The 10,896-nt window shown below is 39.5% G+C and overlaps 1 protein-coding gene and 1 long non-coding RNA gene across 2 annotated transcripts; both read left to right on the top strand.

Annotated features, from left to right (window-relative positions):
- Positions 1 to 6,104: 6,104 nt before the first annotated feature.
- On the top strand, positions 6,105 to 9,934 carry LOC109148857 (U-box domain-containing protein 4-like). The gene is made up of 3 exons (XM_019296612.1): positions 6,105 to 6,391; positions 7,072 to 8,602; positions 9,727 to 9,934. Exons 1-3 carry the CDS (start codon positions 6,268 to 6,270, stop codon positions 9,803 to 9,805), a joined length of 1,734 nt encoding a protein of 577 aa, XP_019152157.1. The 5' UTR covers positions 6,105 to 6,267; the 3' UTR covers positions 9,806 to 9,934.
- LOC109148859 lies at positions 8,612 to 9,297 on the top strand. The gene is made up of 3 exons (XR_002048896.1): positions 8,612 to 8,717; positions 8,793 to 8,838; positions 9,051 to 9,297. It is a non-coding gene; the product is annotated as an uncharacterized LOC109148859 (long non-coding RNA).
- Positions 9,935 to 10,896: the final 962 nt, after the last annotated feature.

Below are 10,896 nucleotides of genomic sequence, written 5' to 3'. Positions count from 1 at the left end.
TACACCACCTCGCGAACCACTATAATTGTCTTGTGTTCTTTACTGCTTTATTTACTTACCGCTCTTTACATATTCGCTCTACACGAGATATACTGCTCACACAATCTCACACACACTTTATGTTTATTTAATTCCGCTGTGCACCATACTCTAACAATCTAGTTAAGAGTTTTGGTTTATCTCTGGCTTAGCAATTGTTGTGCTGTGCGAAAAAGTTTGAAAGTCTATTCACCCCCCCCCCCCCCCCCCTCTAGACTTTCACCTTACCTCTTTTGGGACCAACAGTCACACAGAGACCTCTTTGTCTCTTTTATTGCACTTATATTTGAGTTAAAGATTAGCATATCATCTACATAAATGCAAATCAAGACAATGCTAGACTCAATCTCTTTTGAGTACAAACAAGCATCTGATCGGTTTACCGTGTATCCCAGATCTAACAGTGTTTTGTGGAACTTCTCGTACCACTGTTTGGGAGCTTGCTTTAACCCATATAGGGATTTTACTAGTCTACATACCTTCCCTTCTTGCCCGGGGTCGGTGCATCCAGGAGGTTGAGACATGTAAATTTCTTCTTCCAGGTCTCCATTTAGGAAAGCTGTTTTTACATCCATTTGATGGACCAGCCACTTGTGAGAAGACGCTAGAGCAAACAATATGCGTATTGTGGCTATTTTCGTTACAGGAGAATAGGTGCAGAAGTAGTCTTCACCAAACTTCTGTTTATATCCCTTAGCCACAAGTCTTGTTTTGAACCTTTCAATCGACCCGTCGGGTCTCATCTTCTTTTTGAAGATCCACTTACAACCAATAGGTTTGGCTCCCTTCGGTAGGTCTACAACCTCCCAAGTGTGATTAGATTTGATTGAATCTAGCTCACTTTGTATTGCTTCTTTCCAGAAGACCGCATCGACTGAGCGTATAGCTGCCTCAAAGGATTTTGGTTCCTCCTCTAGGATTAACAGACACACAAACTGATCAGAAATTTCATTAATGTCATTTAGTTCAGAAATATACGTAATGAAATCAGGCCCAAAACTTGTCTCGGTCCTTTTTCTCTTACTCCTTCTAGGTTCTTCTGACTCAAGTTCTGTTTCAGAAGTTGAAGGTAGTGAGGACGAGACTTTTTCATAGGTATTTGATCTACGTTTTAGTGGGAATATGTGTTCGAAGAACTCGGCCTCTCGTGCCTCGCACATAGAGTGGCCGTCTAGGTACATAAATCTATATGCAGCGCTATTTTCTGCATACCCCACAAATATTGCATCTGAGGTTTTAGGGCCAAGATTAGGTTTCTTGAAGTAAGGAAGACCTACCTTGGCCAGGCACCCCCACACTTTGAAGTATTTTAGATTTGGTGCGTAACCTTTCCATAGCTCATATGGAGTTTTTTCATAACCTTTGTGAGGTATCCTGTTGAGGACGTGGTTAGCTGTTAATGCAGCTTCCCCCCACATAGAGTTAGGAGCGCCTGCGCTTATTAGAAAAGCATTTATCATTTCCTTTAGGGTTCTATTTTTCCTTTCAGCCACACCATTTTGTTGTGGTGTATAGGGTGCTGTCACCTCATGGATGATTCCATGTTTTTCACAAAAGGTTTTGAGGGATATAGACTCATACTCTCCACCTCTGTCAGACCTAAGTCTTTTTATCTTTTTCTCTAACTAATTTTCTACTTCAGTTTTAAAGCTTACAAATTTTTGTTCTGCCTCATCTTTAGTTCTAAGCAGATATATCTTTGAAAAACGAGTGAAATCATCTATAAAGGATATATAATATCGCTTTCCCCCTTTTGTCTCAGTATTTTTAAAATCAGCTATGTCTGAGTGTATTAACTCTAGAGCACAAGTTATATGATGCTTTGCAGTAATGAAAGGTTTTTTAGCTAGTTTAGCTTCAGCACATACTTCACATTGAGAAAGCGAATCATCTTGCACGTTTGAGAGCATATTCATAGTTTTTAATCTACTCATGCATTTGAGACCAACGTGTCCTAATCTAGCATGCCATACATCAAAAGAAACAGCAATATACACAGAACCGCCATTACGTGTGGCAAGATTATTCATGAAAGTTTCATAGTTTGCAGAAGTGAATGCAATGAGGGGCAAAACAAACAGCCCCCCACGTAAATAAGCCTTCCCTAGGTACTCCCCTCTACGGGTCATGATCATTCTCTCGGATTCAAACACAAGTTTGATCCCGGCCCTAACCAACAAGGGCCCTGAGACCAAGTTCCTCCGCATAGTGGGGACATACAACACATTAGACAGAAATAGATACTTTGTGGAATTGAGTTTTATCTCTACTGTTCCTACTCCTCTTACCTTAGCAGTACTGTCGTTTCCCATATAGACTTGATCTCCTTGTCCTTGAGTGAAGGCACAAAACTCCTTGAACATGATCCTACTGGCACAGAAGTGCCGAGTTGCTCCAGTGTCTATGATCCATTCTTCCGTGCCAGTCACCACATTTGCTTCCAGCGTCACAACCGCTGCTATGACTTCAGTCTCATCCACCACGTTTGCTTGATGCTTGTTCTCTTGTTGGACATTCTTTTGGTCGTTTGCGCCCCATCGGCGATAGCACTGCGCCGCGCGATGACCGTTCTTCCCACAGACGTAACAAGGTCCTCCTTTCCCTTTCTTCTGGTTGTTTTTGAACTTGTTGTTATTGTTGGCTTTGACTCCTCTTTTCCAGCCTTTATTGTGTCCACCACTCCCAGTTCTGGACCTATCACCTTTAACATCACTGGATTCAACCATGTTAGCTTTTAACGTACCAGAATTAGAAACAGACCTTTGTCGATAGGCGTTTTCTATGTTGATGTGATTGACCATCTCTTCCCAGGAGTAATCCTTGGACTCATGTTTTACTTTGTTTTGAAACTCTCCCCAAGATTCTGGCAACTTCTCAAGTAAGGCATAGGTTTGTAGCATTTCACTTGCCGAAATGAGTTCAGCTTCAAGGTCGGACACCAGATTCTCATATTCGTGCACTTGCTCGATCACTGGTTTCGTATCCACCATACGATAGTTGAGCCACCTCCCAACCGTGTACTTCCTCCGACCAGCATCATCAGTGCCATACTTCTTTTTGAGCAAGTCCAAGATCTCCTTTGCAGATTTGTATTAGCATAGATGTCTAACAGGTTGTCAGACATGTGATGCAGCAGAAGACCGCGAACCGTTTTGTTGTCCCGCTCGAACTTTGCCCGGATGTCTTGAGACTTGTCAGTTGTGACAGGTTCAGGTGTTACAGGCGCAGGGGTTGAAGTGGAGCCGTCCTCTGTTTGAGGATTAGTGGAGTCAGCAGCTTTCGCTTGAGCAGGTTCAGGAACATACGTGAGAACGTATTCCAGTTCAGCAGATTCGATGTGTATGAGCATCTTGACTGCCCAACGACGATAGTTTAGGCCGTCAAGAGGTTGAAGCTTGGCAAGGTCAGATGCAGGCTTAGGTACGAAGCTCGACATGATATCCGAAAATAAAATTAAAGATTTTTTGCTTTTAACTGTTGGGGAAAATTCGGATAGAATATGTCGTGGACCTGGGGCTACTGTTTTTTATAGGCTGAGAATGGATGAATCCTGAAGGGATTGGTGACGTGTGCAAGACACTACCTTAAAAGCAAAAATTTCCCGGAGACGGTTGTAGTCTTACCGGTTGCTGACCTGGGGCTACTGTTTTTTATAGGCTGAGAATGGATGAATCCTGAAGGGATTGGTGACGTGTGCAAGACACTACCTTAAAAGCAAAAATTTCCCAGAGACGGTTGTAGTCTTACCGGTTGCTTTCGACCAGTTAACACCGAAGGTCAGGAGAAGCAGGGTATTTATAGTTTATAGTATATTGAAAATACCCACCGGCGGCGACGCGCGCATGTGGAGTTCCCTTTCCTTCTCTCTCTACAATAGTTTAAGCCTTCCAAATGGGTTGGTATTAAAAAGGTGGGAATTAGTCCCTTATCCTTCCAATGTGGGACAAGAGTGTCTTCCTTCTACACACTTTAAACCACCATCTTGAATGTAATTTCCAACATTAAGCACGATAGAAAACCAAACTGATAATAATGAAAACGCTGCATCTTTAGATGGGACGATTTTGGAGGGTGGTTTGGGTGAGATGAGGGATGTTATCTGGGTTGATGAACTTCTTGAGGGCCTGCTTCGGGCCAAAGGCAGATCGATAGGTCGGCTCCAGTTCTGATGCTGCTGGTTGTCAAGACGGGCTCTTGTGGTATAAGGATACATGCCAACATTTCAATCGCTGTAGTTCAAGCAAATAATCTGCTTGAAGATCAGAGCCAGCTTGAATCCGGCTGTTTGAGCACTCAAGATTGTGGGCACGGAGGTCGTGAGACTTCTAGGTTCATCAACCAGCATCTTTTTCAACACCTCAAGAGTAAGTTTCCTGAAATGAAATCTGGATTTTGTTCTGTTGAATTGAACTACCATCATAAGTGTTAATGTCGTTTTGCAGGTTAGAATGAATTCAATTTCTTTATTATTTTGTTGACTATTACATTAAGTAATTGAAAAGCTTATAAACCAGGACTATGTGGTCCAATGGTACCCGGGTTGGACTTCCATTTGGAAGGTTGTAAGTTCAAGCCTCAGTGGAGGCGTTATTAGCTCTTTGTGTTTCAGTAGGTTGAGAAAGTATATGAACAGATACTACAATCTAATAGAGCTAGTAGCATTCAAAAAAAAAAAATTGAAAAGCTTATAAAGATGATTGTATTTCAAATCGAATATTCTGCTTATGTAGTACTTCTTACAAATACAGCGTCTCTGTCGCATTTGATATCAGACAGTCAGAAATTCTACCCAGAAGCACAGAAAATCTTGATAAAAAAAACAACACAAACTGCCGGAGAAGACGAGCGGCAAGTGGAGTCGAGCGGCAGCAACGGAGGAAACAACGGCGGGTCGTCGTCGTCGGAGCTGACCACAAAGAAGGTGCGGAAGAGATACGACATTCAAAGGGCTACTCAGCCGGCGCCGGACGTGGGGCTTGTTTCTCTGCCACGAGCGTCAGCAATGGGGGGTTTGATTATTTAAGTTAAATGATGAAAGGGCTGCCAAATCATACTTTTATTACTTATATATTTAAATAAGTCAACAACTAAACACCTCCACATCAGCAAGTTATAACTTATTACTTGAAGGTAACCTGCTAAAAAGTCTAGGTGACAAAATTTTAACGGTTTGTGGATCGAAATAGCATATATGAAAGATTAAGGTACGCCATGAAGAATCGCTTATGGTTCATGGTGTGGGATGCCACTTCAGCATTTTTTAAATAAAATTCACAATGCTAGATGAACCATGGTCCATAATATAACAATTGAAAGTATATTATTTGAATACTGAAATCTGAAAGTAAATTATTTTGTATATTATCGAATAATATGTTTTTTTTTTTTTAAAAAGACAAATAATATATATCCAGCACATAAATAATACAGAGTATATCTTTAGTATATTAAAAACGTACATTTATTTATGGTCTACAAAAAAAATTGTCATTAAATATAACTCCTGCAGTGCAGTTGTCATCTCTTACTTATAATCTACTACCTAAAAATTAATTAAACTACTTATACAAACATCATAATTTTTTACTGATTAAGTCGCAAAACATACTTAGAACACCCCCAATAGGGGATTCATTTATGGCTTTTGAAATAGTAAGATTTTCTTTGCTAAAGTTTTGACAAATGAAAATGGTGAGTTTTGGAGATTTCTTTCTCCTACAATGGCTGTGCATGGCTGCACATGTGCGTAGGAAAGCAGCAAGTGCGGGTCTCACATTGAATTTAGCTGACATTTAGTTTTTTTTTTTACTTCATTTTTCCATTTTTTCTTTCATAATCACATTACAAAAATTCATTAAAAATTACACTAAAACTCTAACTATTGAAGATGCCCTTAAAACATATTTTTAAATATTCACTGCGAACTGCTCGTAAATTAAAATCAGAGAAACGCGACATTCACTGAAGTCATCTATATTGGGGCAATATAATGTCACAGTTTTGGTCTTTTGGGCGCCTTCGTCGAAAAGCTTATAATTCATAAATTCCAAATACGAGTTCACATTCACTGAGTTCATACTACGAAGCTCCGGAAAGTATGAAGAAATTTACCAGAAAACAGTTAATGGAGGGGACGCTTTCCAGTTTATATATTGGGAACAATTCTTCGTGGCTTCTACTTCAAAATCTGTTGGTAGGTTTTCTTCGGATTCGAAGCTCAAGCACAACATGTCTAGTGGCGATGATAGCGGCAACGGTAACGGTGGCCGCGGCGGCCTATTCTTTGCGGTGAAGAAGTTATTGCATCATCGGTCATTTTTCCGGAGTCGAGGAGAAAATCACCTCTCAATCGGTATGTAAAACTCGTGGCTATTTGCAATTGAAGAATGTGAATCATACATATTTGCAATTGCATAACCTCCCCAAATACCTGAGAAGAGACCTCTTATATTTGTGCCTATACATTTGAACAATAACTTCCAACAACAAAAATCCAAAGCATAAGTGAAGGAGCAAAATGATGATTGTTTAGATTATGTCATTATTTTTCTTGCTTTATTAGTTTCTATTCAAACCTCTTATCTTAGATCTTGTGCATCATATATCATGTACTAAATATAAGTCACTGCTTTTCCTTTTATAAATTTTTCTCAACATGGTTATTACTATTATAATAAAAAGATATATAAATGATGACTATATTCAATTATAACAATACTTTTAAATAGAACATTAAATACTTTCTTCTTAATGATGCACTAAATTACAAGTTGCTGCTTTCTTAAAAACAAAATATAAAATTTGAAGTACAAATAAAGAAAACAGAAATCAGAAAACAAGAAATTTTCAAATATTTGCAATATTAATTTATTCCTAAGTTAAACTCTTTAAAGGCAGTGATTGCAAATTGTGTGAATCAAAGAACATAAAGATGCCATAGCCCATGAAATCTCTGAGCTGAAGTGCTGAACCAACCCTCTTCTGTTATTGTGAATGCGGAATCTTGAACACCTGATTTAAATTACTGTTTAGGTTCCCCTATGAAAAATTCAAGCCCTTCAAGCTCAATTCAAAGAGGCACATTTTCTCCATCTCAAAGCAGTTTGTTATCAGAGGAGTCTTTGCCCAGAAATGCTGGTAATGAGTTGAGGTTTGATATTGAGAGGATTTCACTTAAGAGTTCTGAAGATGGATTGCCAAACTCGGTGTCATCTGCTGATGGAGACTCCCAGCAAGGCCATAATCAAACCACCTCTGTATCACCTGATTTATCTTGCACTCTATGTGTTTCTAGGAATAATTCAATCTCTTCTAGTGCATATCAAGGAGAGGGATCATCTCTGTCTTGTCCCCGTTTGTGTTCTGGGGAATTTTTGCCCATAATAGCTGGTAATGAGCTGTGGTTTGATGATGAGATGATGTCTCCTGAGAGTTCTCAAGATAGGTACAAAAGTATGAGCTCAGTTCATACTCAGGGCTATATCTCTGTATCACCTCTTTCAACAATCTCGATTGGCCTTAGGCAAAGTTCATTCCATTCTAGTGCAATCCAAAGAGAATCATCTCCATCTCGTCCCCGTTTCTCTTCTGATGAATCTTTGTACGGTATTCCACGTTATATGCTGAGTTCTGACATGGAGACGAATTCTCGTAAGAGTTATGCAGAGTGGCTGACAGGCTCAGGAAAGGGAAGTATAAGCTCAGGGAATTCAAGCATTTTACGTGCAGCTATTGGTGATGGAAATCAGGTTTATTATTTCCTATCCCCAGTGGGGCTACAATCTCATCTTCACTCAATTTTCCGAAGAGCATGTGAAAGCCTTGTTCCAAGAATGGTTTCTTCCTCTGCCACTGAAGCAAGGGCATATCGTGTGGAAGTCGAGAATCATGTTAAGAAGCTTGTTGAGGACTTGCAGGTCACTTCTACTGATGTGCTCAGAAATGCAGCAGCTGAACTCCAATTGCTTGCCAATTTGAATATGGACAACCAGATTTTGATTGCAAACCATGGTGCCATCAGCTTGTTGATTAGCCTTCTGCATTCTGTAGACACAAAATTACAGGAAAGTGCTGTTATAGCACTTCTGCACTTGTCAGCTAATGATAACAACAAGTGTATGATAGTTGATGCTGATGCAATTGAACCACTGATTCATGTCCTTTCAACTGGGAGCCCAGAGGCTCAAGAAACCTCTGTTGCCACTCTTTTCAACTTATCAGATATTGAGGGATTTAAGGTTAAGATTTGTAGGGCAATAAAAGCTGTTGTTGAATTACTGGCCAATGGAACTCCCAGGGGCAAGAAAGATGCCGCTACAGCTTTGTATTACTTATCTATACTTGATGAACACAAGTATCGTATTGTGCAGGCAGGTGCAGTGAAGTACCTCATAGAGTTTATGCACCCTAATGTTGGGATGGTTGATGAAGCAGTTTGTATTTTGTCTAATCTTTCTTCCATTTTTGAGGGAAGATCAGAAATTTGTCGAGAAGGAGGGATCCCTATTCTGGTTGAGATTCTTGAGTTGGGATCTTCAAGAGCTAAAGAGGATGCAGCTGTTGCGCTCCTGCGATTATGCACTGACAACATGCTGTGCTGCAATATGGTTCTCCGGCTTGGAGCTGTCTGTCCATTAACAGCATTGTCCTACTGCAGTAACCCCAGAGCACGACAATTGGTCTGATGCTAACCATCTATCATTTATGGTTTTGATATGTTCTTATTTTGATAACTTGTTTTTGTCTACTTGCAGGCACACAGACTTCTTAACCACTTAAGAGAGTATCGCAATAGAAAAGGTTTGATGCTAACTATCTATCACTACATATGATATCTGCTCTTATTTTGGATTGTGTTGTTAACTGGTTTTCGACCATAATCAAACTACGTCTTAATGAACTGGTTCAACTCCCCCTTTAGGTTCCCCTTGGAGAAGTTTCGTCTCATATTGTACAATTCAAATACAGGATTCATCATTGTTCTTCACAAGCTCTTCTGCTTGGAATTTCAGGTGATGGGCAGGGTGTGGATCTTGGGAGGATATCTCTTCAGACTTAGACCGTTTGGCACTCTCAAGAGTCAAGAGATATAAGTAAGAAGTTAGCTAGTCAATTTTCTAACCATACTATGGCGTCACATGATGAAGACTCCCATTTACACCATCATCATACTACTTCTGCATCCAACGAAAATTCAAATTTAAATTGTTTGCATGCAACTGCTGGTCATAGAATTGAGGTTTCTTCACACTCATCAGCCTCTTTTAGGTTCCCCTCATCAAGTTCAAACTCCATCTCCACCCAGTCTGTCATCAGAGGAATCTTTGCCCAGAATCATTGGTAATGAGTTGGGGCTTGATACCGAGAGGATGTCTCTTAAGAGTTCCGAAGATGGATTGAAAAACTCAGATAGACATTTTTCTATGCTTCCATTGGTGAATAATGTATCATCGATCTGCTGATGAAGACTCCCAGCTAGGCCAAAATCAAATCTTAATCACCCCTGCATTATCATCTGGAATGGGTCAATCTCTTCTGGTGCATTTCAGGAAGAGGAATCATTTCTGCTTTTGGGATGGTTTATGGAAGAAGAGAAACTTTTGAGGTAGGAAGGAGGGATCCCTTTTCTGGTTGAGATTCTGGAGTTGGGATCTTGAAGAGCTAAGGAGGATGCAGCTGTTGCGTTGCTCTCCTGAATTTATGTGTGAACAGTAATGGGTACTGCAATATGGTTCTCCGGTTAGGAGCTATCATATCCCTCCATTAATGACATTGTCCAACTGCAGTAACCGCAGAGCACAACAACTGATGGTGCGCTTCTAACCATATATCTTAGCAAGTTATCATGTATGATTTCAATATGTCATTATTGTAATGAAATTATAGTGTGTATAAAATGAAACGAAATAATGAGAGAAATTTGTCCGTGCTCACTTCATGGACTGACAGTAGTTAACCAGTTTTAGAAACAATTAAAATGATAACTGTTTATACAAACTTTAAACCAAATTACAACACATAATATAAGAACATGTATAGTAAATGTTTGCAGTTTGTTCCCATCATACAACAAAAGAATAATACAAGAAAAAGCTTACATCAAAAGAAATTTAGAGCAACATATGTTAGGCAAATTAAAAAACAAGCTTTTCTAAATTGCTAGCTAGCAAGACATGTTTGCTTAATTGTATGCAAAGAAGGCCTTCTTAATCTTGTGTAATTCCGTGCACACTTCATTCATATGCATGCGATCCATTGGTGATCTTGAAGCCAAGTGAGCCCAATTTTGAAGATGGAGAGGAAGAAGTTATGCCCCTTGCTCTCTTCAATTTCACCAAATTGCCATAATTCCCCAACTCTACATCCGGTGTTATTCCGTGATTGCTTTCTAGGCATGCTGAAAGCGATGAGTCTACTATCTCAATCACTTCTGGTGGCAACGCCATCTCCACATACTCACAAAGACTGTTACATTCACTTATCGGTGGGTCTCTTAGCTGTGAACATTTCTAACAAAAGGATTCCAAAACTATACACATCTCCAAAAGTTGATGCCTTTGCTCCTGACCTGTACTCTAAAACCAAATTATTTGAGAAAACAAAAACAAAGCAAATGAAAACAAAATAAATTAATAGTGCATTTTAATTTTAGGAAAAGAACTTCTTCAACATAAGATATGATATATGAATATGACTTTTTCTCTTAAGCTAGCTAGTTATGTAAACAAGTGGTAAAGTTTTATGATGACAATATAATATTCTTACCTGGTGGAACATAACCAATTGATCCTTTTAATCCAATGGTACTAGTTTGTTCACCAATTGGATCTCCAATTGTGCGTGAATAACGTCTTGAAA

The sequence above is a fragment of the Ipomoea nil genome, unplaced genomic scaffold (genome assembly GCF_001879475.1).
Source record: "Ipomoea nil cultivar Tokyo-kokei standard unplaced genomic scaffold, Asagao_1.1 scaffold2144, whole genome shotgun sequence".
Lineage (NCBI taxonomy): Eukaryota > Viridiplantae > Streptophyta > Magnoliopsida > Solanales > Convolvulaceae > Ipomoea > Ipomoea nil.
This window is presented reverse-complemented; position numbering and strand designations above follow the sequence as displayed.